Source organism: Oryza glaberrima, chromosome 4 (assembly GCF_000147395.1).
Source record: "Oryza glaberrima chromosome 4, OglaRS2, whole genome shotgun sequence".
NCBI classification, from domain to species: Eukaryota; Viridiplantae; Streptophyta; class Magnoliopsida; order Poales; family Poaceae; genus Oryza; species Oryza glaberrima.
The window spans coordinates 19,624,162-19,650,005 of NC_068329.1; the positions used below are offsets into that span (position 1 = coordinate 19,624,162).

The 25,844-nt window shown below is 46.3% G+C and overlaps 6 protein-coding genes and 1 pseudogene across 7 annotated transcripts; 6 read left to right on the plus strand and 1 right to left on the minus strand.

Annotated features, from left to right (window-relative positions):
• Positions 1-275: 275 nt before the first annotated feature.
• On the plus strand, positions 276-1,345 carry LOC127771582 (uncharacterized). The gene is made up of 2 exons (XM_052297509.1): positions 276-612; positions 736-1,345. Exons 1-2 carry the CDS (start codon positions 470-472, stop codon positions 1,220-1,222), a joined length of 630 nt encoding a protein of 209 aa, XP_052153469.1. The 5' UTR covers positions 276-469; the 3' UTR covers positions 1,223-1,345.
• A 2,321-nt stretch (positions 1,346-3,666) lies between these two features.
• LOC127770407 (uncharacterized) lies at positions 3,667-6,415 on the plus strand. Its single transcript, XM_052296110.1, has 6 exons — positions 3,667-4,048; positions 4,160-4,258; positions 4,355-4,396; positions 4,533-4,662; positions 5,302-5,403; positions 6,150-6,415. The coding sequence occupies exons 1-6, from the start codon at positions 3,791-3,793 to the stop codon at positions 6,254-6,256; spliced, it is 738 nt and encodes a 245-aa protein (XP_052152070.1). The 5' UTR covers positions 3,667-3,790; the 3' UTR covers positions 6,257-6,415.
• Positions 6,416-6,785: 370 nt separating this feature from the next.
• On the plus strand, positions 6,786-9,762 carry LOC127770405 (pentatricopeptide repeat-containing protein At5g09450, mitochondrial-like). The gene is made up of 3 exons (XM_052296108.1): positions 6,786-7,446; positions 8,593-9,479; positions 9,671-9,762. Exons 1-3 carry the CDS (start codon positions 6,838-6,840, stop codon positions 9,714-9,716), a joined length of 1,542 nt encoding a protein of 513 aa, XP_052152068.1. The 5' UTR covers positions 6,786-6,837; the 3' UTR covers positions 9,717-9,762.
• Positions 9,763-10,173: 411 nt separating this feature from the next.
• On the plus strand, positions 10,174-11,702 carry LOC127770406 (E3 ubiquitin-protein ligase ATL6-like). Its single transcript, XM_052296109.1, has one exon. The coding sequence runs from the start codon at positions 10,364-10,366 to the stop codon at positions 11,510-11,512; it is 1,149 nt and encodes a 382-aa protein (XP_052152069.1). The 5' UTR covers positions 10,174-10,363; the 3' UTR covers positions 11,513-11,702.
• Positions 11,703-16,610: 4,908 nt separating this feature from the next.
• Positions 16,611-18,664, minus strand: LOC127771087 (uncharacterized; annotated as a pseudogene).
• LOC127771088 (uncharacterized) lies at positions 18,495-22,159 on the plus strand. Of its 2 annotated transcripts, XR_008017070.1 has the most exons (8): positions 18,495-19,079; positions 19,235-19,373; positions 19,608-19,709; positions 20,109-20,230; positions 20,601-20,863; positions 20,966-21,056; positions 21,139-22,017; positions 22,114-22,159. XR_008017070.1 is itself a non-coding variant. In XM_052296911.1 (7 exons), exons 1-7 carry the CDS (start codon positions 18,966-18,968, stop codon positions 21,496-21,498), a joined length of 1,191 nt encoding a protein of 396 aa, XP_052152871.1. In that variant the 5' UTR covers positions 18,495-18,965; the 3' UTR covers positions 21,499-22,159. The 2 variants fall into 2 exon arrangements, 1 of the variants encoding a protein (XP_052152871.1); XM_052296911.1 differs by having other exon boundaries at positions 21,139-22,159.
• Positions 22,160-22,286: 127 nt separating this feature from the next.
• On the plus strand, positions 22,287-25,288 carry LOC127771089 (FK506-binding protein 2-like). Its single transcript, XM_052296912.1, has 5 exons — positions 22,287-23,176; positions 23,331-23,402; positions 23,507-23,574; positions 23,677-23,870; positions 25,005-25,288. The coding sequence occupies exons 1-5, from the start codon at positions 22,995-22,997 to the stop codon at positions 25,077-25,079; spliced, it is 591 nt and encodes a 196-aa protein (XP_052152872.1). The 5' UTR covers positions 22,287-22,994; the 3' UTR covers positions 25,080-25,288.
• Positions 25,289-25,844: the final 556 nt, after the last annotated feature.

Here is a 25,844-nt window from a genome sequence, read left to right on the forward strand (position 1 = left end):
GTGTCTAAATATCTAATTTGACAGGGACTAAAGTTTAGTCACTGAATCCAAACAACACCTTAATGTAAATGCATATATGACATCTTCTAATAAAACGAATCTGAACAGTCAAAACTCTATAAGGACCATATCTTCTCGTAGGTTGTTGTTTTTTTTTTTTTTACGGAGGAGGCCTCACGAGGGAGTAGTCTTCTCCTCGGTCCACGACAGTTCACATTACAACTCTCTCTCTTGTCTGATTGCGAGTCTCGGAGTCAATATAAATAGTTTGCCCATCTCGTTTCGTTTTCCTCCTCTCGAACCACACGACGAGAGAGACCATACGCAGAAGATGTCGAGATCTCGATAGCTAGCTAGCTTGTGCATGACTCCTCACTGCTTATAGCTTAGCTTCCTATATAGCTCGATCGATCGATCACCAGGCCGTGCCGATCGGCGGCGTACTGATCATCGATCGATCGATCGATCCATGGCGTCGGCGTCGCCGAGTAGTAATTCGGTCGTAGGAGGGGCCGGCGCCGGCGCCGGCGACGTGTGCTGCATGTGCGGCGACCGCGGCCTGCCGGAGGAGCTGTTCCGCTGCCGTCTCTGCCGCGTCCGGCTACAGCACAGGTACGTTACACACACGCGCGAGGCGAGCTCGAGCGCCGGCGTTTCTTGGGCCGCCGATCAGCTTGCTGGCTAGCTACCTTGCACGGAACCTGATTTTGTGCACACGCGTGCTTGGAAACACAGGTATTGCAGCGATCTGTACCCGAGGGCGACGGCGTACAGGCGGTGCAACTGGTGCCTGGTCAGGGAGCCTGCTCCCGCCGCCGCCGGAGCCGCCGGCCATGTCCACGCGATGGTGGATAAGCCGACGACGGTGCGACGGAAGACGGCATCGTCGTCGTCGCCGCCGCCGTCGTCGTCGATGACGGATCAGGAGACTTCGCCGACGACGATGTCCAGTGAGGCAGAGCGGCAGCGGCGCCTGCAGGAGGCGGCCGGATGGTCGGCTTCCAGGAGGGCGCCGGACACGGCCGGGCTCGGCCGGCCGGTCAAGAAGCAGAAGGCTGCCGCCGACGACGACGAGGGGGAGGAGGCTCCGGGCGCGAGAGCGGCGCCGGCGGCGAAGGGGAACAACGGCGGCAACAAGGAGATGCAAGCGGCGGGGAAGAAGACCGGGGTGAAGGTCAGGGTGAGGAGGTACAAGCTCCTCGCCGAGGTCATCAGCTGCTAGAGCCAATTGCGGTTGCTACAATGTGTACAGTATGTGTACTGTATACACGTATCCGTCGTTATGCACGGCAAATAGTGTACAGATCTTGTGAGAAACCATAATCGAGTCGGAGCCCTCTTCTTACGCGGTTGTTTGTGTTGAATGATTGAAAAGCTATAATACCTATTCGAGAGTATAAACGAACGAATGCAATATTATAAAAAGTTAAAAGCCTTATAAAACCTGCTCCAAAATCAGCATGTATTTAACATTCACAGCTAAATATGAAAGTATGTATAAAACATCCAAATATAATAACGACACTGAGACACGATATACATATATCTCTAGGACTCTGTCACACTGCTTACGATCACTTCTCTCCAATCTACCATTTTGCATTGTATCAGAGTGACAATATCACCGGTCAATCGTTTCCTCTCATATACTCTCTCCGTTTCATATTATAAGACGTTTTGACTTTGGTCAAAGTCAAACTACTTTAAATTTGACTAAGTTTATAGACAAATATATTAATATTTATAATACCAAATTAGTTTCATTAAATCAATAATTGAATATATTTTCATAATAAATTTGTTTTGGGTTGAAAATATTATTAATTTTTTCTACAAACTTAGTCAAATTTAAAACAGTTTAACTTTGACCAAAGTCAAAACATTTTATAATCTGAAACGGAGTTAATATGTAACTATGTAAGGTCGTAATATAAGTGTCTCTCTATTTAAGAAAGAAACTAGAATACGGTTTTAATCTTTTACTATCCTAACACCAATTATAACTGCGAGTTCATATCTTAACCTAGCATGTACATCCTAAAATAAAACCTAGTATGCACACATATTTGACAAATTAAAAAAAATCACTTATAGAAAGATCTTTCAAAATTATAAAGTTTTAAAAAAGTAATTGAAAGCAGTTTCCAAAAGATTATTATACAAACTTTTTTTTTCAAAAAATTGCACATTTAGAGCTCGAAAAGTACGCATTCATCCATCATTTAATTTCTTGAGAATGAAAGTACAGGGCCGATCGATCAGAAAACTGAGCTTTTTCGTAACCCATCTACTACTAGATAGCTGGATCAATGCTACTCGCAACACATAACTGGATCAATGCTAGCTGGAGTAGTAGTTAAGTTTGTACATCACTTCTCAATCCATAAGGAAAAAAAAAAAGGTTTCCCAATCGCTCCAGGCTCCAGAGTACCGGACGGCTCAAAAGACAAAAGGCACACCTCCATTTTCCGGTAACAGTAGGGGGATCTGATACCGTGTTTGAGAGATAAAATTAAGTTGGTGATCTGCTCGTACGTTCGTCCAATTAACCTTCTCTCCACTCTAGCTTAGGTTAGGTTAGGCCGCGTGCATTACTTGTCTCCGGCTGTCTCCGGCCGGCGCCGCGCGCCCGCGCTAGTGATGTACACCGCCAGCGCATCATCGATTCATCATGGGCTGCAATGATATTGGAGACGAGAACTCATCACCGTTGCGCTGCTCGCCCTGTACGTGTCGCGGCCTTGCGCCTGAACCGGCGCACCGTGTGTACGTCGTCGTGCGAGCGTAGGCTGGTTCGGTGGTTGGCCCATGCGGCAGACAGGAGCACGCTGGCATGCGGCGAGTCAGTGAGGCGTTTCTGCGATCTTTCCCTCTCACATCTCCAATCATTCGCAGAGACAGACAAAGTACGTTGATCTCCCTAGGCTGCGAGCGGCGGAGGTGAAGCCCAAAATGCGCTGCAGCCCAATGGCGTAAGGCCTACGGTCTGCTACTGCTAGTGTTTGGGCTGGCCCTTCCCTTTGGTGGGTTGGGCTTCATGTCTTGGAAGAATCGCTCGTCCACGGTCCACCATGCCCCCGCATCATATTCGTCCCTCGTTTTGTTGACTTTGTCTTGTCGTCGCCCGTCGGCGTAGAGCGGCAGGATGACCCTGCCGGCCTGGCCTGCCGGCTTGTGTACTGACGGATCTGCTTTTCTGCAGTCACCGCAGCCAGTACTACAGTACTAGGCCTGCACGTCTTTTTCTGATCTGGCCAACGACTTGTGGCGCAGCATTAACGTCCATCGATGGCGGCCAAACACGTGGGTAACTCTGTCCTGTAGTAGCACGTAGAGCTACTTGTGGCCTCAAGCCCTCAACTGCCAGAGCCAAACGTACAGAGACGCCCATCTCCCCCCTCCGATGGGAGATCCGACGGCTGTCGACCGACCGAGCAACGTCGATCCCGTGTGGGCCACGTGCTGTACCAGCTACCATCGTACCAACGCCCCCCGTGGGCCCCAGATGCCAGTGAGCGTTCGTTACGTCATCCGTGGCGTACAGGGCTTCCTCGACGAACGACGTGTGGCCCCCACACCCACCCCTCCCTCCACGAGCCCACGCGGTCCACGCCCCCAACGCCTCGAAGTATAAGAGGCGGCCGCGGCCACGAGCCAAGTCCTCCAATCCCCCGCGACAATCGCCACAAATTCCCCCGCGCCGCGCCAGCCACACCCACACGCGCGCGCCGGCCAGCCTACGCTTTTCCCCTCCCCCCCTCCCCCGCAACGAGCCGCGGCGGAAGGAAGGATGGGGAGCCTTGGCGGGGAGGAGGGGGCGAGGCCGGCTGCGGCGGCGGAGGGGGCGCGGAGGCCGAGGTTCCTGTGCCTGCACGGGTTCCGGACGAGCGGGGAGATCATGCGGAAGCAGGTGGTGGGGAAGTGGCCCGCCGACGTCACGGCGCGCCTCGACCTCGTCTTCGCCGACGCGCCGTTCCCCGCCGAGGGGAAGTCCGACGTCGAGGGCATCTTCGACCCGCCCTACTACGAGTGGTTCCAGTTCGACAAGGTCCGCCCTCCGCCGCCGCCCTTTCACCTGATCTGACTTTTTTTTCCTAAGCGGATCTGAATTTGATTCCCCCCTACTCGTGTTCATGGTCTTCCTCTGTTCTTGGTACAGAATTTTACAGAGTACAGGAATTTCGACGAATGCCTGAACTACATCGAGGAATTGATGATTAAAGAAGGGCCTTTTGATGGACTGATGGGTTTCTCTCAGGTAGTATTGAATTTTGGTCTAAAGAATTAATTCATGGACTAATTCTCATTCAACCGTATCATATATGGTGACAAGTTTTCGATTTAAATATACCAGGGCTCGATTCTATCTGGCGCCCTTCCGGGCCTCCAAGAACAAGTAAGCAATTTGTAATTGTTTTTAGTTGTTACTAGAACATTGAAGGGTTGAAATCAGCTCGATTAATTTCTTGCTGTCTTTAAAACAGCTACATCTTCGTTTAGCTTTTTTATTTAACTCTGTATTTCCTCTGCAGGGGTTGGCCCTGACTAGAGTTCCTAAGATCAAGTACCTCATAATCATAGGAGGCGCCAAGTTTCAGTCGCCGACGGTTGCCGAGAAGGCGTACGCCAATAACATCAAATGCCCCTCGGTTCACTTCCTCGGTACTTCACTATCTTTTCTAAGGAACAAAAACAGATTGCGTCGATGTTATTCTAGTTTGTTGTCGCCACTTTAGCATATTTCTTGCTAGCTTGTAAGTTGACCGTTGCTTCCAAGGCGGTGCCTTCGCCGCCTTTTTTCTTTAAAAAAAATAACAGCCAGCGTATCTGGAATGTTTATTGGCCCATGTTTATTAGTTTAAGGCTGCGTGCATAAAAAAAAACTCGCATCAACAGTGTGCTTTTATATTTCTAATAAAAAGAAAAACTATGCGCTTCTCATGCCATCATGTTTTTCAGTCAAATCTTCCAGAAGCTCAACGAATTCTTCACTGTTATACTAATTGAGTGCTTAACAATTTGATAACTTAAGACTATGTATAACAATTTTGTGAATGAAGGAGCGCTAATATATAAACAATAAATTTAGTGGTCTGACTACGTCCTCTCCTATTCAGCGAGTAATTATGTGCTAATACGCTCGGGTCAATTTCATGCTACTATTCAGTTAATTAAATTAGAAGCCCTCAGTTCCGTTCTAGTACCATTTTCATGTCAGCTGTTCTTTAGAAAATTACGAGAAGTACCGAGTGGTTAGAATAATGGATGGTCACTGAGCAAGAATTTCAATCTTATTTGCAGGTGACACTGACTTTCTGAAAACCCATGGCGAAAAGCTTATAGAATCATATGTGGATCCATTCATCATACGTCATCCAAAGGGCCACACTGTTCCAAGGCTTGGTAAGCTCATCTGTCCTGTAGGATTTAGTTCATTCAGGGAGTGGTTAGCCCACCGGTGTACCAAAATCGATGCTTAGTACTAAAAGAGTTTTAGAAGAAACATGCGAAAGAATTTAGAAGAAACATGAGAGGAAATTCGTCGTTGGAGGCCGCTGAAACCAAAAATATGTAGCTGGAAAACAAACGTTGTCATTGCTCTGTTGCAGTCTAATTCTGTAACCTATAACTTTGTGCGCTTGTGAAACAGAAGAACGTATGCATTACAGTGAGCTTTAGTTTTTTTTTAAAGGAATCAGCACGAGATTGTGCTATTTTATTAGATATAAAATACATCTCCTAGGGGCAAGAAAATAACTGTACATAAACGCTATGATTAAGTTGGGAGAAATTCTTCGAGTCGCCTTGCGTCTGACTTGATCTAGGCTCTTGCCTCTTTGTTTATTTTCGCCATAAGGTTGGGGGGGGGGGGGGGCGCTGTTTCCTTGCGCTCGAAGATACTTTGGTTCCTTTCTTTCCAGATTTCCCAGGCGACGAGTAGGATTAAGGATAGTAGCCCTTTTTGGACACTTCCTTTTTGTTAGCTAGCATTTTCCACCATTCGTGGACACTTTGGCATGGCTCAAGTGGCTCGGATCCAATTGCTGATAACCAGCGAGCTTTAGTTGATTAGTGAAGTGAACTCTTTCCGCCGTAATATCAGTGTTAAAACTGTCAAAGTAACACCATTCTTAATATTGTTTATGCAGATGAGAAGAGTTTGGAAATCATGCTCCGTTTCCTCGACAAGATTGAGAAGGAGACGGCGCTCGAGCATTCATCCACTGATGTTGACGAAAAGGAAATGTACTTGTGAAGGGTAGAAGATTAGTGTCCAGTCCAGATACACACCAAATTCATACTATAGACAAGCATACTGTTGTACTTGTATCCTCCTTATTTATGTGGTGGTACAAAGAGTTGAAAACTATTGAATAATCACGCAAAAGAATGGATGTGTACTCTTTAATTTGTCTCTTCACCGTGTCTTGAGATTGCAGCACACTGCACATACACATCCAGTACCTAACGGTCGGGGAGCTCATTCTTTTCAACTCGAGTACTCCCTGTGTCCTAAAATATCACATCCGATGATGTGATTAGACCTATCTACAATGAATCTGAACACAACCTCTTAAATATGGCTAGATAAAAGCGTTAGGATGTCCAAAATACAAAAAAAAAAGACAAATACCTAGTCCAAAACGAAAAGATTGGATAGAGGATAATCTAAACTGACACTTACTTCCTTCATTCCATAAAAAAAACCAATCCTAGATTTAAATCTGGACCAAAAGGTTTGATCCTGATTCAAACCCAATATTGAGTTTTTTATGGAACAGAGGGAGTAGGTAATAAAAAGTGATCCAAAGTGCAATCAACTCATTTGTGTTTAAAATGTGTAGTTTCGTGAGATTTTGTGAAAATATGATGTTAATTGAATCTTGCAAAATTCCAAATTTTTGCGGAGTTCCATCAACGTTGGTTAATGGGCCGCATGGGCAGCCCATGTCAAGAGATTCAGGCCCGTGTCTGCGCTTACTGCACTGCAGCTGCACACACCTCTTCTCTAGTCGCGGTTCGTTCGAGAGGAACGCGGCGGAGCACAGCAGAGGCGAGATGGCGGCGGTTTTCCTCCGCGCCGCCGCTCGTGCCACGAGGTCCTCCGCGCTCGTCCGCGCCATCCTCGCGAGCCGGAGCCCCCTCTCGTCGTCCTCCTGTGCCGCCTCCCCTACGACCGCGGCGCCCGTCCCCGGCACCGCGCCGCGCGCCGCCGCGGCTGGCGATGGCGACGAGGGATGCGCGGCGGCCGCGGCCACGCCCGCGGACGTGGGAGGGGACGAGGACGACCTGAGAAGCCGCGTCTTCCGGCTGCGCCTGGCGAAGCGGAGCGCGACCGCGGCGCTCGAGAGGTGGGCCGGGGAAGGCCGCGCCGCGTCGGCGGCGGAGCTCCGCGGCATCGCCCGCGACCTCACCCGCGCAGGCCGGTACAAGCACGCGCTCGAGGTTTGGCCGACCGACCCGCTATAGCTCTGATCTCTTCTAATCGTTCGTCTGTTCTGCGCGGTTGTAGAACTATTGGAAGATTCAGAGCAGATTTGGTGCATGCCTCTGTGATCTGTTCCTTGTACTCCTTGAAATTGCTAGGAAATGTTGGTGATTGGTGATGCGGTTCTATCTAGTCGTTGAAAAATGTTAGGTGGCGTATTTACTGCCTTCCACCATGGTTGTTGTGATGGAACATTCCGGTCATTTACGCGCTTTTAGCTTTGCCCTTCATTTTCTATTACTGATAGGTAGTGAAAAAGGCTTTTGATGAACTCATCTAGACATCTAGTAGTATTGACGTGTAAGGAGCTGTAATTTGTTGTCATCATAATTGCAGGCCAAATACTGCCATTTCAACACTTTATCCATGTATATCATGCTGTTTCATTACATTTGGTAATGAATGTTAACTATCATGAGGGGTGTTATTTACATGCTGGGCTACTATCTCTAGGTCTCTACAGTCTACTTATACCATCACTAAATTTGTTGTCGTCGAAATTGCAGGCCATATATTTTTGAACATTTTATCTCTGCCATATCATGCTATTTCACTTCACTTGGAAATGAATGTTAACCATCATGAGGGGCGTTATTTATGAGCTGATCTACTATCTTTAGGTCTCTGCAGTCTATATACATCATTACCGAATTTGTTGTCATCAGAATTGCATGTTTTTGAACATTTTATCCATACCATATCATGCTATTTCACTTCATTTAGAAATGAATGCCAACCAGCATGAGAGGTGTTATTTACATGCTGAGCTACTATTTTTAGGTCTCCACATACACCATTACTAAATTAAATAGGCCAGATTCTCTCTCACACCCACCCACCCAAAAAGGCCAGCATACTTGTTCTTGGTATATTGGTAACAATCATGATAGAATGGATTGAAAAGATTTAGCCACCAAACATTTACCTGGTCAGAGTTAATAGAGCATGCCCATTTAGTCCCTTTTTTATCTGATTGTTTATACTGATGCCCTATGGAACATTGTAAGCATGATAAAACAATTTGGTAATGTCTGGCATGTTTATCCTCCTATAAAATTATGTCAAAACTCAAAATAGTCAGCTCATACCTTAAAATTTTACAGGTAGCAGAGTGGATGAAGACACATCATGAGTCCGATTTATCTGAGAATGACTACGGAATGCGCATTGACTTGATTACCAGAGTTTTTGGTGCTAATGCAGCTGAAGATTTTTTTGAGAAACTTCCAGCTTGTGTGCAATCACTGGAAGCATATACAGCTCTCCTACATTCTTATGCTCGATCCAAGATGACAGACAAAGCTGAGAGGCTGTTTAAAAGAATGAAGGATGCCAACCTTTCCATGAATATCCTTGTTTACAATGAAATGATGACCCTGTACATTTCTGTTGGTGAGCTTGATAAAGTTCCGGTCATTGCTGAAGAGCTGAAAAGGCAAAAATTTTCCCCAGACCTCTTCACATACAATCTCCGGATCAGCGCTTCTGCGGCATCAATGGATCTGGAGGGCTTCAAAGGAATCCTTGATGAGATGTCAAAAGATCCAAACTCCAATGAAGGGTGGAAGCTGTACCAGAACCTCGCTGTGATTTACGTCGACGCTGGTCAGCTTGTTGGTTCAGGAAACTCGCTGGTGGAAGCAGAGGCGAAGATCAGCCAGAGGGAGTGGATCACATACGATTTCCTCGTAATCTTACACACCGGGCTCGGCAACCGGGATAGAATCAAGGACATTTGGAAATCCATGCTGATGACTTCACAAAGGATGACGAGTCGGAACTACATCTGCGTGCTCTCATCCTACCTGATGTGCGGGCAGCTGAAGGATGCCGGGGAAGTCATCGACCAGTGGCAGCGGTCGAAAGCCCCAGAGTTCGACATCTCTGCCTGCAATAGGCTGTTTGATGCCTTCCTGAACGCCGGTTTCACCGACACGGCAAATAGCCTCAGGGAACTGATGCTGCAAAAGAGCTGTATACTGACAAGCAGGCAAGAACGCTCTTCCTGAGTGGCCATCCATGCTGAAACTGTTGAGTAGGATTATGTCATTACATGATGCAATAATAATAGATACTTTCCAGTTGGTTGCTACCTGGAGATCTTGTATGGCCGTGCTAACTACATTCTCCTGTTCTTTCTGGCCTACTACTAATTTCTAGCTACAATGATGCATTGTTTAGTTTCAGAAACAAGACAGGTACAGCTGCTCCACAACATCGCCTGTGAGATGGCCACCTCACCAGGTTCTCCAAGTTCGTCGTATGCGTCGTATGCTCACCACGCGGATGGTTAGGCGTGAAACTCCCATATAAAACTTTTTTACACTTACAGTCCACATGATTTCCAGGTCTTTCTCTTGGTACTTTCATTTACCTCATCAGGCATCATCATCGTCATCGTCATTGACATCGACATTGACAACCTCCAAAACCTTGAAAATTCCCAGTGTCAGCACACGCTTGACAACTTACAGGTACATACAAGTAAGCTTCTCCTACTTAATTAGGCACCCCTGGGAACATGTCGCATTCACAGTGTCAGGCTTAACTAGTCAACCCCAAAAGATCAAAAGAAAAGAAAAGGAAGGCAGGTTCTCTGTATTTCGTGTGATAAAAGAGCAAATGAAAAAAAAGGCAGGTAAAACAGGTTAGAGTCAGCCAGTCAGGCATCCATTGAAGGGGATATGAATATGATGAGGTTCCATTTCCGAGCTTCCAACCAGGAGGAGGAAAGATAAGGAGGAGAGGTTGGCAATTGGGGAAAGAATTGGTGGTTTCGGCTCCCACTCGCGGCCGATTTCTTTCAGGATTTCTCCCTGTCGTCAAGGCCCGAATCCTACTGAGGTAGACAAGAAGGTTCGTGCGGTTGGAGCGATGGGGACGCGCGAGCTCCTCGTCGTTCTTGCCGTCGTCGTCATGGCCGCCGTCGGCGCCGGCGCGCAGTCTTCTTCGGCGTCGCCGGCGCCGGCGACGTCGCAGGCACCGACGGTGCGGCAGCAGACGCCGTTCGGGCGGACCATGTCGACCGTCATCACGGTGTCCATCAGCGTGTTCTTCTTCCTGCTCTTCTTCTGCGCGTACATCAACCAGTGCCGCCTCGCCGAGGCCGGGGACGCCAGGGCCGCGGCGGCGGCGGCGGCCGGCGGGGGAGCCGGAGGAGGGCCGTCCAGGAGAGGGAAGCGCGGTCTGGACCCGGCGGTGGTGGCCACGTTCCCGATCGTGCCGTACAGGGAGGTGGTGAAGCACAAGATCGGCAAGAGCGTGCTGGAGTGCGCCGTGTGCCTGACGTCGTTCGACGACGGCGACGACCTCCGGCTGCTGCCGCACTGCTCGCACGCGTTCCACCCGGAGTGCATCGACCCCTGGCTGGAGTCCCGGGTCACGTGCCCGCTGTGCCGCGCCAACCTCGAGAAGCCTCCGCCGCCGCCGCCGCTGCCGGCGGCGGCGGCGGCGTCCCCTTCGCCGGAGCGGTCGCCGCGGTGCCAGCCTTCGCCGCCGCCGCACGCCCTGGTGATACCGGTGGAGGACGAGGAAGACGACAGCGACGAGGACGACAGGAAGGAGGAGGCCGTGGAGCTCGAGATGCTGCGCAGCGAGCGGCGCGCCGCGAGGCTGCCGAGGTCGCACTCGACGGGGCACTCGCTGGTCGCGTCGGCGGCCGCCGCCGCCGAGTCCGGCGACCACGAGCGGTTCACGCTGCGGCTGCCGCAGCACGTGCGGGACGAGGTGCTCCGGTCGCTCCGCCTCCGCCACGCCGCCAGCCTGGTCAACCTCTCGGACATGAGCTCCGAGGGGAGCTCGAGGGGAGGACGGCGTGCATTAGGCCTCGCCTTCGGCAACGGCGGCGGGAGCAGCCACGGCGGCCGCCGGTGGCAGGCGTTCTTGGCGAGGACGGTGTCATGGGCGCGAGGCGGAGGCGACGGCTCGGTGCGCAGGGGCTGGGACGGCTCGACGAGAAGAGGAAAAGATGACGCCGAGTCGAGCAGAAAGGGGGTGACCTCACCGGCGGCCGGCCGGCCGTGATCGCCGCCGACGCCGGCTTCGCTACCACGTCGGAAACCGCAAAAAGAAACAAAAAAAAAATGCGTGCTTTGCTTCCATTTCTTTTTCTTTTTTTTATTTAGGAATCCATTTCTGATAGACTAATCAGTACACTGTTCTTGCATCGTGAGGCCTGAAATTTTCCAACTTCTTTTGACCCTCGCAAAGAAAAGTTCAGTTTCTGTTGGGCTTTGTAAAAAATTCCACTGGATTGGAAAAGAAAAGCTTGGCTAGCGTCTAGCGAGATGAACTCGGAGATTTTCTCCGGATTTCACCCCACATTTCCCTTGTAAATTACTGGACGCGTATCCTTGCCTTTTGTTAGTGGGAGAATCATTCGCATAATTGCATTTCCATCAAGCGGTGGCAGATGAGCTAGTGATATGCTTCTTTAATCATTCTTCTCCATCATGCTACTGCCGAATTCCGCGGTTTTTTATAATGGTTTGGGTTCTTATCAAGTTATCAAATCATCGCCTTTGAAAGATTCATTTGGAGGGCGAGTTCATTCGCGCGTAAACAATAATGGCGCAAGTTTCGTGTTCAGACACAGGGATTAAGAAGAGATAATTAGCGGATAAGGACGTGGCAGTAATTTACAGAAGTGATGGCGTCGCGTTGATGCCAAGCCGCCAAGGTGGTATCTAGCACCGGCAGCAGCGCAAGAATCTGCACGATAAGCTTTGCACCGGACTCAAGGAGGCAGAGGCGATTAGCGGGTGGTGGTAGGAGACAGAAACATGGTGGCACGCACAAGCAATTCCATCATGCTTTTGTTGTGGAAAAATTTTAGGAGGTTGTTTATTGGGCAGCTTGTCCAAACACTCCAAAGCGTTGCACACCGAGTGGCAACGCAACGATGGATTGGTGCCAAATTTTACCAACGCCAAAGAAAATTTGTTCATAAAATTGGTAGTGCCAAAAGTTGTCCAAACTTTGACACTACCAAGATTTTGATAGGACACCAAGTCAAATTGGACCTTTGTTTTGCTGGACTGAGCTGTTGCTAAACTTTGCTGCTTATAAGTGTGATAGAAATTTGGCTGGAAGTGGAGTATACTCCGTTCCCCGTTATATCTAATCCGATGTCATATCATTATAATTTAACTAAGCCTAAGTAACATATTATAATATAATATTACTTACACCCTTACTTGTACACCTCACTTTTAGCATGAGAGTTTCTCGCAGTAACATTATAACTCTCATGCTAAAAGTGAGGTGTACAATTAAGGGTGTAAATGTCTAACCCATAAACCTACTGCATATAACTGCATATAAGTGAGTTTATGACGTAGCCATTTACACCCTAATGCAAAGTAATTTAATGTACAAAACAGCGTTACCGTATTATAGTAACACGACGACATTAGTATTTTACTACATCGGTGTACAGTAAAAATCAAGCTGTGATGATCCATGGATTAGGCCCATTGGTCGTAGATCTGACGGTGGAGATCACTTTCGCTTTAACGTATCTGTTTGTTGTTGTTCCGGAGGATCTAGTATTCTACTAGCTTCCAACAAAGCGTGTGTGGCTTATCGCAGTTGCATCCATCGACTACATATACTTATCCAACAAACTTGAAAATGACAACTAAGGACGTTACTAGCCGTGCAAACAAACTCATCTTCAAATTTTTATACTGATATGCCACTCTCTAACGTTTGGTTTGAACACTTGAACCCACCAACACGACTCTCTATCGCGACAATCGACAAACTTAAGCTACCACCAGTGACATCAAGACTTTGGCCCTGTTGAAAAAAAAGTTCATAAGATTATGATAAACAACTACTGAAAACATGAAAAAGCTAAGTTTCTCAGCTTCTATTTTTTTATTTAATTTTACTTCAGTTTTTGAGAGAGGTGGCTACTCTCGAAGTAACTGCACCCACTACAAGCTCTCCAAACAGTGTCACTAACATCATTTTGGCACTCGCACATAATATACTAGGCCTCTATGGTCTTAAACATTTAAGATTAAAATACTACCTAGATCCATGAACTTGTAAATTACACATCTTGATCCCTAGCTACCTTGGTTGAATGTATCATCCGAGATCCAAAATACAGATGATGTAACTTGAGCATCAACATGCCCATCCAAGATGGTGAAATTTTGCATTTAGGCCCCTTATGCAATAGTATCATTTCAGCTGACTCACACCCCACACAAACCTTTGGGGTGCATGTGCATGACTTTAGCTATAAATTTTTTGGATGCTGAGAAATGCATATTTTGTAGATTGAGGGGTGGTAGAAGTCGATTTTAGGGGTATATTGTAGCGAAGGAAGCTAAGTGTAAAATTCTCATCACCATGGACAACCATTGAGAGTTTGAGCCACGTCATATGTATTTTGGATCTAGGGTAAAATACATTCAACCAAACATTATGGATCTAGATACACATTTTGCAAGTTTATGGATCTAGATGACACCCCGATGTATTTTACTGGATATTTGATGTTTAATACTCTTTGAAACTTTTACATTAATCACTTCAGAATTGCTTAGTTTATAAAATTGGTAAACATAAATTTACCTTGAAAACTACATCATAGTGTTAGAAACTTAGATTCTACTTATTCAATCTAGTATAAAATTAACTAGCGGATTGCCCCACACAATTTTGTGTGAAGCAAGATAATTCATGTAGAGTTACCATTATATATAAGTATATTTGAATTTCATATATAACTCTTAGATTCTATTTCTATAAGATCTGGATTTCGTATACAACTCTTAGATTCTATTTTCGTAGGCTTAGATTTCATATATAACTCTTACTTCTTTTTTATTTATATAATTATATTTTGTATACAACTGTATCAATCAATCTATACTTGATATAATTCCATTTTGTATACATCTATATCAATATATCTATACCATTATAATTCGGACCTACAATGATCTAACAATTAAGATCTTTTTATTCAATTAATGTAGAAATTTCAAGCCTCCACAACGAACATGGTGTCTCTTTTTAAGGTTGTCTTAATAATATAGTGTATAGATAGATGATTGTCGATGGGCTGCACCATGTCTATGGTATCTGTGAAGTACCGGGGACGTTGGTACCAGGCAATACACGACACTGTAGTAAAAGATACCGAAGACCGAGATTTTTATACAGGTTTGGACTCCTACTAATGGGTAATAGCCCTACTCCTATTGACCGAAGCCGATGTTGTCATTATATAATCACAATATCTCACAAGCACATTGAAGGAGAATCTAATCTAGTCTCCGTCCGTCTAACGATGTAAGCTCGAACATGTTGTCAACGAGTAGCTGTTGTCGCCTTTATCAAATAGGAACTCGATAAGATTGGAGGTGGCCATTGATCTCTCCTAACTTTTATAGCGCTTATTGGATCGTGTCTTGGCTTTTGTGATGGCTTGTTCACTCTCTTTCTAGGGGATCTTGTATTTATACCCTCAGATTTTATTTATTTTCCAAGTAGAACTAGGGTAGCAAGTACGGATACAATCCGAATAAGGGTTTGCTAAAAGTTGTTGCCACATTTTGTGGCTGATTACAGCCAAAATCTGATGGCTAGGATACTATTTGGGACAGATCGTGTGCTTGATTATATCAAGGCCACCTCATCTAATCTGTACACGTATTACACACCACTTATATATATAATTAGTATACGTAATTTTGAGACTTGCACATGTAATTTTGAGGTTTATATATGTAATTTTGGGACTTACAATGTAACTACACGCCGACTATTTTTTGTAAAAAATATGACGTCATAAATATAGCTACTCTCACCTGAGTATACCTTCTGGTGCTTTAGTAGGATTCTACTTCTTTTTCCTTATCTAGCATACCTTTCTTGTTTGCTCAGGAATTTTGTCATATGTGAAGGTTTAATTTCATATAGGACTTAGTATTATGGTTGGTCCCACCGAGTTTAATACACAATTATCGGATATCTTATAGTTAGGATATGATCGCCTTTTAATTAGTTTAACCTAACCATATCCTATACGCTAAATATCTGTAGCCGGAGGAAGTAGTAGCATTAATCTGTCTTGGACCATACATGGTGCGAGAGGACCAGTCATACCCATATTGCCCAGCCAATGATCCATCTTTTGGCCCAAACTAATGTCTCGTTCGGAGAAAAGGCCTACACCACATTTGCACTGTCGCTAACAATGGTCAAGACAACAACAATAACGCCTCCACCGAATCAAAGCCGATCCAGATTCACAGTTCCTGAACCACACAAGCAATCCGCCCAAGAACCAAGACCATTGCAACTTTGCAAGCAAGCACTGTATGTTATCTGTAACTCTGCTCCGAAGTCCAAACGACAAACGCAACAAGCAAAGCACATGTGTTCGTCCGAGGCATCTCAACCGACAGAAGTTGACATTGCTTAGCTCAATCTTGTGCCGTCTTCCTAAAGAAAAACCCTCGAGATCACTCGTCAGTTTGTAAAAGATTACATGACATGTGTATACGACTTCTGAATGAACATGCAGGTCGCCCTGATAAATTGGGATCCCCTAACACTATTGAGCTTTTTAAATCAGTTTAATCTTCAGAGTTGACATAGTACTAATTAAAGTTTTCGGCAAAGTATTATCAGGACATGAAATGCGTCAGGGATGGAAGAGAATGTAACATGGATAGAAATAGAAGCTCAAAATGCCTAAACACAATTGCAGCTATCATTTTTTTTTACAAAAAAAAGAAAGAAAAGACAACGCGATAACATATAGGAGTAGTATCAAATATTAACCCAGAAGGCTGAAGGCATACTAGGTTTCGTTTGGAATGGAGGTATTTTGTCAGTACTATAATTTTTTTGCATTCACTTCTAAGCTTCTAATCGCAATGTATTCAAGGAGTACTAACGGGTCCCTAAAAAAAAGAGTACTAACGGGGAAGATTGGAATCACGAGCTCATCAATAAACGTGTCATTTTTCACAATAAACACACACTCATACGGTCAAGAAAAATGAAATACTGCAAGTACTTGGAGAGGATTTCAACTTTTCAAGATAAGAAGAGATGGAAACCGAAAGCGAAATACTCCTTGCACCATCTTGACCGCAATGGCCTTTGAACAGTTGGTCAGATATGCTAAAATCCAACAGCTACAACATCATATTTTGATGCACCACTGACCACATGATCCAGTCATCATTCATGAAGACACAAAATGCAAGACAGGAAAACAATGCAATATCCTAGTAGATAGCATAAAGCAAAAGGATCCGACTAAATTCAGTGCCTGAATCCAAGATAAGATCACTCAAAACATCTGTACTATACTTGTTTTAGGCTAATCTCTATACTGAAACCAGCAAAAACCACGAGATCAACAGGACAATTCATGAATTTTAACCAACAGGCAAGATCAAAACTGTACAGATGTATGCATATTTCTAGATCTCAAGCACTTCTCTTTACTGCATTTGGGGTCTCAAACTCGTAATCCTCACTTTTTAGGATTCCAAGTATAATATTTACACACTAATCGATCCCTTATCAAGAACATGGTGTAACCTTATTCGCAGGGAGCAAAATTCAGCAAAGGGATCTCATCACAGCGGGAGCACCGAGCTCCGGGCACGGCAATGCCGCGAGAAGAACGACCTCGGGAGCCTCTCGGCGGCGCCGAGGTTGCTCAGGCGGCCGGAGCTCGAGACCTTCAGGCAAGACGCGCCAGGAGCCCCGCCGCGCTTGTCGCCGCCGCCGCCGCCGCTCTGCTCCTCTTCAGGAGCCGCCTCCGGCAGCCGCTCTAGCGCCGCGACCTCTGCGGCGGTCGACACGATCGCCGCGTCCATGGAAGCCGCGCGCCGCACGTTGCGCGGCGGCGGCAATGGATCCGGTGAGCTGGATTGCTCTTGCCGGTTTTCCTCCATGTGCGGCGGCGCTCCTTGGTCCTCCTGTTCTGCTTCCTCTTCTTCTTCTTGGCGTTCCAAGATTGCATCGCCCGGCGCAGCCGCTTGCTGGGCTGCGGCTATGGTGTTTGCGACTGGATCAGCTTGTGGCATGGAGCCGGTGTCGCCGCCACCGGACTCCGTGGCCGTGGCGGCGGGGCCGAGCACGTCGGAGCGGCAGAGCGGGCAGTTGACGTGGGCGCGGAGCCACGTGTCGATGCAGGGGACGTGGAACGCGTGGCCGCACTTGGGGAGAAGGCGCACCAGCTCGCCGTCCTGGAACTCGCCGAGGCAGACGGAGCAGTCGGCGGCGCCGAGGAGCCCAGCGCCCGCGCGGTACCGCGTCGCGGCGATCGAATCGATCGCCGCCTCGTCGAGCCCGACGGTCCGGATGTACCAGATGTGGTGCACCACTCCTCCTCCTCCTCCTCCTCCCCCTCCCTCCGCATCGTCATCCCCGCCGTCCTCGACGTTCACCGCCACCGCGTCGGCCGGCGCCGCGGGGGCGAGGAGCGCCTGCTGCCTCTGCCGCCGCCGCCGCCGCAGCCTCCGCCGCCGGACGGCGACGATCACGACGAGGAGGATCATGGAGAGGAACGCGAGCGCCGCGGCGCCGACGACGATAAGGTTGATGATGCGTCGGCGGTGCTCGTCCGCATCACCGCCACCGCCACCGCCTGGTGGGGAGCCGTGGTATCCTCCCTGATCCCTCCTGCCCCCCGCGGCGCCATGGAGAGGAGACGGCGACGGGGCAGGAAAAGCGGGCGGGCAAGCCCAGGGCGCCGGCGAAGGGGAAGCGAAGGGAGTAAGGATGACGCTCGGAGGAGGAGGGAACGGCGGCCACGAGGAGCAGCCGTAGCCGCCGTCGTCGCAGTCGTTGGAGTGCAGCGCCCGGCGGTGGTGGAGCGGCATCGCGCTTGCCGTCAGGAGGTGGGCGACGACCTGCGACGACTCGCCGGCGGCATCGGCGCGGCGCGCGGGCGTGGTGCGGAGGAAGGTGGGAGGAAGGTCGCTCGCGGGATCGAACGCGTGCCGAGTCTTCTTCACGCGAGGAGGAGGAGGTGGTGGAAGCGAAGCGAAGCGAAGCGGGAGGAGAAAGGGGGTGGACTTGGGGGAGGTTGGTTGGCGCGAGTTGGTGGGCAAGTTGGACTCGGCGCGCGTGGAAAAGCTTGGTCGGAGCGGTGGTTGCCTGCTGCCCAGTGACGTGGTAAGGGGGCATATCGGATGGACGACGACTTGGCGAGAGAAAGTGGATTGCGTATGTGGTGATGTGATCTGATGCGACCGTGAACGTGATGGCGCATCTAATATGGGCCGATGTTTCTTCGTCCTACTTTTGGGCTATTGAGCCCAGCAGCCTGCGTCCTGGCCTTTTTCATGGCGATTTTGGTCCAACTTCCGGTCCGGTAGATTTTGGGGGCTTTGGGCTCAGCCGTTTCGAAGGGGATCGAGGCGACACCGGCGCCGCCGCCACCGCGCGGGTGCTTCTGCTACGGCGGCGGCGGCAGTAGGCGGGCGCGATGGCGGGGGTTGTGAGCTGGTACGGGCCGCTGATCGACCTCTCGGCGGCGGCCGGGCACTTGGGCGGGTTCGTGCAACTCCTGGCGTCCGTTCGGCGCGTGCTTCCCCACCAGGTAATCAGCGACCCTACTCCCGGGGTGGAAGGATCTTCGTGCTAGTGGGTGGCTGGTGGTGGAAGCATTTTGGAGGGGAAGACAGATTTGGACGTGTTGCCGTTGTAGTAACACTTGGGATCACGGATTGAGGCTTAGATTTCCTCGTTTGCTAGGAACAAAATGCTGCAGATGGACGGGCGTTTCAGAAGACTATGCTTGAGGTTGGTGACGATACGAGGTCGAGGTTTTGTGTCTCGCTTTGGCCCAAGCGTGGTTCGAGCGTACTCGCCGATGATGTTTTACTATTGCAAAGTAAGACGTTGATAATTGTTCATCTCATTATAATAGTAAAAAACTAGTTGTTTCTTCTACCTAAACCTGTCAGTGTCATGTGATTGTAAATCCCTGATATTGATTTCAATTTTACGACGTCCATGCCAGGTTTCGATTTACCTGTGGTGATTCAGCTAGTAACGTGTATGACAACACGTCATGCAGCTATATTAATCCTCTTCTTACGGGTTGATTCTTAATATCTTGTTTCAGATATTAAGATAGTTGAATTTAGAAATGGCTTGGAGGGAAGAGCTTCTCAGATATCTGCTGTCCAAGTATTGCTGAACTCCAAAGACTTGGTAAAACAAAGTGGTATGGAAGTGCACCTTTTTTTTGTCCATTTACTGACATATCACAGTGTTTCAGGAGCAATTATGTCAAAGTTTGTCCCATCATTGATATATGCCACAGAAAGACATGCAATAACCGAGCAGTTATCAATTCATGTTTAATTATCGAAAAATGTTGTTTTGCAAACAACGTGGCTGCTACCCTCTGTAGGCTATAGTAGTTGACTGCTGCATCTGAATGCAAATTGTTGAATGCTGCTTAATTGAATGTCTTTTCATGTATGTTATTTATTTTTCATTGTGTTTTTAAGACTGCATTTTTGTAACTTATTTATACTTTGTATGGGTTGTCCCCACTTTGCGACAGCTGTTGTCAGCATTATGGTTGTTCATCAGTAACTTACCATGAGCTATTTTATAGGAATTGATGAACTTATGATTAATTGTAAAGTGGGAGATAATACTAGATCAAAGTTAAGAAGAGTTGTAGAGTGGGCCTGGATGCAACACAACAAATGCACTCTTTCGGAAAATTGCCATAAGGTATCTATGCTGAAACAATGCAATTTCAGTTTCACTGGGATTATCAAACTTCGTTCAAACTCATCATTTTCAGTTACATTTCTCTTAGAGGTCATAACAACGAATATATTCACATGAGCCTTTTATTTCGATTTATCAATATATAAGTAATAAGTCATTTGCATGTCTCCTGTCTTTTTGCTACTTCTACCTTGGAAATGCACAAGACTGCAAATTCAATGAAGCAGTTTTACTTGATAGGCTTCCTTGGGGTAGAAGTGAAACATAATTTTCAAATTTATTTATTGATAACTTAGTACTTGCAACATCGATCCTTTCTTTTAAAGCTAATTTGTGTAAATGGCAAAACTATTATGCTACCGTATTGCAGGTGAGGTTGAAGAACTGGAAAGATGAAAAAGAAAAGGAATCGGGAAACTTCTTATCTATCTCAGAGCTACTGTCTCAGAGCAAATTACATGGTGTTGGTGTTTATGCATCCATTTCCAAAATGGTGTTAACAGGTTCTCTGGCGTCTCACTTCAATAGGAAGTTTTCAGTCATTGAAAGATTTTCCCTGAAAGAACATGATGATATTTTCAGAGATTTAGTTACTGCTGGATGCACGTTATGTGGTTCACCTTTATATCCAAAGTATGCACCTTACATGTTGTATTGCCAATGGTTCATGAGCTATATATAAAAAATCTCCGCCTTATCTGTCATGAACTCATGATACGGTAAATCTCTATGCAGAAACCTCCATGGAGAAAACACTTATCCCATTGACTGCCCAAAAAGTCCAAAATATCTTCATGTTATTGGGCAGATATACAAACCCTTCATGGTAAAGAGTTCAAGAAGTCGTACCCACCTTCATAGTTTACTTTGAACATAATTTAGTAAAATCGTCTTTTCATCATCTGCAGATATATGTGCGAGACCAATCTGGACAAATTCCTGTTCTTGTAAGGAATAAAGCTGCAGAGATCTTGTTTGCAAACATTATTGCAGATGATGTATCTGAGTGCTATAAGAACCATCATCCTATGTTGTTAGATACTTGTGACTGTGGCAGCTTGAACACTTCAGGTGGCGAGACAGGAATTATAAAAAGGAAAAGGACAAAAGAAAAGCCTGATTGGCATCTCATTTGGCTTATAATAATTAAATGTCTGTTGAATCAACACAAGAACAGCCCATTCTGCTTACAAATTTCAGTCAATACTGACAAGAGTGTCGAAGATGGACGTTTTGAACTGGTTTCTCTGACAATGACAATACCATGAGGTCGCATGTTTTTGTAGCACAGTATGTGTTAGTTCAAATGATGGTTAAAACTGAAAGGTTTCTTTCCGTGGATTGGATCAGTGGAACTTATCTTATCTGATGGTGCAACCTTTAGAGTGATATATTTGGGATGGCAGAACTATTAACCATCTTCAGTTTGAGAATGCCTTATCTTACAATAAACTAGACCTGGGCCATTCCAGACTAACCTTATGTCTGACAACCTGGAACTCATTTTGACGAACACAGTATGAGACAGGCCAGGAGTAACAAAGATGCAGGGGATTATGCAACATGGTGATGATAATGATGATTTGAATCTGAAGCAGCCTTGAAACAGCAAGTGGTTTTTGCCGATGCTTCCCTGCCAGCAAATAAAGTTAGCTCGATGATTTTCATTAATCCCCTCCGAAGTGGCCATGCTGATGATTCCATTGTGATGTGTCCTGTGGTTAAAATTGTTAGCTGCAACACGGTCCTGGAACTAGAAAGGCCTTCCAGACACTGAGCAGCATGAGGTGCTTTGACCTCGAATGCTTGATGATGAATCGGTGGTTTATTTGTTCATCAATGCTTGATAATGTTTTTCTTTTGCTTTTTATTGTCAACCTTAGGCTATGCAGTTCTCTTAATGATAATGGAGACAGAGTTGGCATGATCTATCCTTTTTTAAAAAAACTTTGTAAGTATGACATATTCAGGTTGCTTGAAGCAACATTTTTCTCATTTCCATTTCCTTGCACCTGACATACTCCAGATATGCTAATCTGTTTCTTTCTTCTCACTTTCTCTGTTCTGACTCTTCACTCTTTTATGGTATTCTATTTCTAGATTGAAGTTTCTCAAGGTAAAGCACTGAAAAATGCGTTTAATTCAAATTTGTCATTGTCAGTGTCACTGTCACGGCTTTGTTCCTCTCTTAAGTGTTACTGAATTTACTGACTTCCCTTCAGTAGTCTAGACATTTCTTCTACTGCTCATTCTACTCCATTTTTGTCGCGTTTATCCACTTTCTTGACCTTATCAAGTATTTATCCCTAATTGTTTTAACAGTACTTACATTTTTTTTTCTCTGAAAGATCATGATCTCTATTTCTTATAGTATTGAATGAAAGATATAATTACGCCAACCTAGATCTCGTCACAGCCTAACTCAATCTTTTTGTGGAGACCAGTATTTATTGCGCTTGAAATAATTCAGTCATAAGTAATGTAACCTTTTGTTTAACCTAAGTCCAAACGCAACTCCTTATTGCATCCTGATTCCTGGCCAATAAGATTGCTTTGAACATTAAACAAATTAGGTCTGCTCTGCATGGTTCTATGTACTGGAGCAGGTTGCTATCTTCGTGCGTGCAGGTGTTGCAGTCTTGCAGATTAAGTTTTAGGTTTAATGAGAAGAAAGCAACACATGCATACTGCGCCAAGTTGAAGGCTACAAAAACTTATAGAAGAGTAGCTTCAACGCAGAAGAAACCTGAACTCTTCAAATCCCATGGCGGTGCTCAAATCTCTTGTTGCTTGCAAAGGCTTGGCGCTGTGCGCTCCAGCGATTGCTCAGCGTCACCGGAACACGCCGTTATCTGCATCGGCTCATCGCCGGCAGATCCTGATCACCGGCTTAACGATGAACTCCTCGGGCATCAATAGTGCTTTGCCGGTCAGAGGAGCTGCACAGTAAGTACATACGTGTATATCTCCCAATCTTCTTATATTGATTGCTATGTTTGATGCATAATCTTGCACATACCCTTTTTTGCATGTTAAAATTTCGACAAACTTGCACGGTATGGCAAAAACTTTGCATAAGTATTCACCTGTTTTGGTTCAGAATCCCTGCAGTTGGTTCTGGTCCTCCAGCACCGTCAGGAGGAAATCTCCCAATACCCAGCATGCCTTCATGGTGAGTTATGTGTGTTTTCTTGTTCATCATCTCTCCTGCAGTTTTTTCAATGTCATTTCTTCGATTAGTATATCTTCTTGCATTCCAACCTATGCACCTGTCAGGGCCAAATGGGTAGTTGGGGCCATCATTGTTGCTATACCCATCTACAGAAAGATAAGAGCATTGGAAGGTAATCAATCTGAATCATATTTTAATGACTTCTTTCTCCCCAATCGTGGTATGCATTTCGGCTCCATTTTTCTTGCTGTGTGAATCGTGCTCAATCCGGTAGACACCGTGGAGAAGACAGCGGAGGTAGCAATCGAGGTGGTCGACACGGTGGCGGAGGCGACTGAGAAGGTCGCCGGCGAGCTGGCCGACGCTTTTCCCGGCAACGAAAATCTCAAGGAGGTTGCCTCCAAGATTAAGACCGTAGCCGATGTGATAGAGGATGATGCCGAGAAAGCCGAGGCCCTAATCCAGAAGGTTAGTCCAGTTGCTCAATTTATTACTGCTAATTAACCTGACTTGGTCTCTCTGTTTAATCCAAAGCTCATGACAGCTCCCGATGCTAACTGTGGCATCATTGCTTAATCAGCACATGGTACAGGCGTGCAAGTTACGTTCTGTCCCTTGCTATATTTGCTAGTTGCAGCCTTGGAGATGCGTATTGACCTGTACTTTGCCTTAGCAACGTGAGGGAGACATGCGTTAAACAGGCACAGAACAAGTGGAGAAAATTTACATTAGGACTTGCAGCATTTCACTCCTTTTAAAAAAGTTCACATTTTAAAAGAGATTGTATATTGTTTTGTCAGGAGATCTTAGAGAAGCAGGCAGCAAAACATAGACTAACAGGCTACTTGACTATAAAAAATGGTGAAACTCACTGTAAATGGCTTTAAAAAAAAATTAGGTGGCAGCTCACCAGTGTAGGCAACTTAGAAAAAAAATAAGGGTAGGCAAGTGATACAATTGTGGTACAGGCTTTACTAGAAATTATAGTAATAGATTTTTGTTTTGCAAATTAACTTAGGAATACAAGTGGACAAATGACTATATAGGCCGTGTTTAGTTCTTTGGCCCAAATTTTTTTAAGTATACGGACACACATTTGAAGTATTAAACGTAGACTAATAACAAAACAAATTACAGAATCCGCCTGTAAACTGCGAGACGAATCTATCAAGCCTAATTAATCCGTCATTAGCAAATATTTATTGTAGCACCACGTTGTCAAATCATGGCGTAATTAGGCTCAAAAGATTTGTCTCGCAATTTACATGCAAACTGTGCAATTGGTTTTTTTCGTCCACATTTAATACTCTATGTATGTGTCTAAATATTTGATGTGACGGAATTTTTAGAAGTTTGAAGGAAATTAAACACGTCCATACTCCAATTCGAAATATATATTTGAGGTGTGATTATTTGAAGATATTTGGTGTCATATATAATTCAGAGTTTGAATTTCTTTTATCGAGTCGGCTAAAGATTGGCCGGCCAATTTCATTAAGATTAGAGAGGAGTAAAAGTTTTAATTACAACAACATAAATGATGTCGCGCTGGTCTCAATTGGAAAGTTTTAATTTCTCAGTTCTCACTTTTCCCCTGGGCAGGTTGATGAGATAAAGAAAGAGTTGGATGCAATAGTGGATCCCATCATCGACAAGATAGACAAGGAAGAGCTGTAGGGGAAGGACCCTTTTGGCAGGAGGGGGAAAGCAAACAGAAACTAAATACACATTTAGTAGCAAAGAAAACTGCTACTGTTACAACTCAGTTTTTTAGTTTGGTAGCACCACGACAACAGGCAAAATGCGTGTTTGATGCCATTGCCTTCCCGATTGATTGATGATTGATATAATAGACGCTTGCAGCGCAGGCGTGTGTTTGTACAGTTCCTGTTGGAGTGTTGTGTTGGCCACAGGATGGTAGTAATAATAACTGCCATCAGACTCCACTGATCGACAAAAATATTTTTCAGTGCCGCAGCGACGCAGCGTTGTGGCTGCCTGCCTTCCTGCTGGCTGCAGCCACAAAGGTCATTGTGTACGCACGGCGACCATGGTCCTTCCATGGCTGAAACCTGGAAGGCGACGAGCTTTATGCTAGTACTAGTAGTACAGAAGAGTACTCGCAAAGTTCACGACAAAGTTACCATTACCAATTTACCGTGGCGATACTTGTCAGTTGCCACGCGAAGCACGGCAAGCGTATTACCAGCGTAGCAGCACCTCACCTGGAAAAAGTCAAGCGATCATCTCGCGACAAAAACCCCATCGGAGGACAAGCTACGATGGTGCAGCGAGCGAGCGAGTGTGGCCTGCACCCGCACCCCTGCGCGGCGCGCGCGGCGTGTCCATCCACATGGGCGGCCGACGCAGCGGCATCCTCCCCTCCCCTCCCACCCCCACGCGGGCACGTGCGCTCGCATTCGCACTCGCACTCGCACCCCG

What these genes read in the sequence shown, in the direction of transcription:
- LOC127771582 (XM_052297509.1), top strand. Translation starts at nt 470, where the DNA reads ATGGCGTCGGCGTCGCCGAGTAGTAATTCGGTCGTAGGAGGGGCCGGC. An exon ending in CGCGTCCGGCTACAGCACAG is followed by an intron (nt 613 to 735) that starts GTACGTTACACA and finishes TTGGAAACACAG; the next exon opens with GTATTGCAGCGATCTGTACC.
- LOC127770407 (XM_052296110.1), top strand. Translation starts at nt 3,791, where the DNA reads ATGGGGAGCCTTGGCGGGGAGGAGGGGGCGAGGCCGGCTGCGGCGGCG. An exon ending in TTCCGGGCCTCCAAGAACAA is followed by an intron (nt 4,397 to 4,532) that starts GTAAGCAATTTG and finishes TTTCCTCTGCAG; the next exon opens with GGGTTGGCCCTGACTAGAGT. An exon ending in CCCCTCGGTTCACTTCCTCG is followed by an intron (nt 4,663 to 5,301) that starts GTACTTCACTAT and finishes TCTTATTTGCAG; the next exon opens with GTGACACTGACTTTCTGAAA.
- LOC127770405 (XM_052296108.1), top strand. Translation starts at nt 6,838, where the DNA reads ATGTGTAGTTTCGTGAGATTTTGTGAAAATATGATGTTAATTGAATCT. An exon ending in GGTACAAGCACGCGCTCGAG is followed by an intron (nt 7,447 to 8,592) that starts GTTTGGCCGACC and finishes AAAATTTTACAG; the next exon opens with GTAGCAGAGTGGATGAAGAC. An exon ending in AGCTGTATACTGACAAGCAG is followed by an intron (nt 9,480 to 9,670) that starts GCAAGAACGCTC and finishes TGCATTGTTTAG; the next exon opens with TTTCAGAAACAAGACAGGTA.
- LOC127770406 (XM_052296109.1), top strand. Translation starts at nt 10,364, where the DNA reads ATGGGGACGCGCGAGCTCCTCGTCGTTCTTGCCGTCGTCGTCATGGCC.
- LOC127771088 (XM_052296911.1), top strand. Translation starts at nt 18,966, where the DNA reads ATGGCGGGGGTTGTGAGCTGGTACGGGCCGCTGATCGACCTCTCGGCG. An exon ending in TGATGTTTTACTATTGCAAA is followed by an intron (nt 19,374 to 19,607) that starts GTAAGACGTTGA and finishes ATCTTGTTTCAG; the next exon opens with ATATTAAGATAGTTGAATTT. An exon ending in AGACTTGGTAAAACAAAGTG is followed by an intron (nt 19,710 to 20,108) that starts GTATGGAAGTGC and finishes GCTATTTTATAG; the next exon opens with GAATTGATGAACTTATGATT.
- LOC127771089 (XM_052296912.1), top strand. Translation starts at nt 22,995, where the DNA reads ATGGCGGTGCTCAAATCTCTTGTTGCTTGCAAAGGCTTGGCGCTGTGC. An exon ending in CCGGTCAGAGGAGCTGCACA is followed by an intron (nt 23,177 to 23,330) that starts GTAAGTACATAC and finishes GTTTTGGTTCAG; the next exon opens with AATCCCTGCAGTTGGTTCTG. An exon ending in AAAGATAAGAGCATTGGAAG is followed by an intron (nt 23,575 to 23,676) that starts GTAATCAATCTG and finishes TCAATCCGGTAG; the next exon opens with ACACCGTGGAGAAGACAGCG.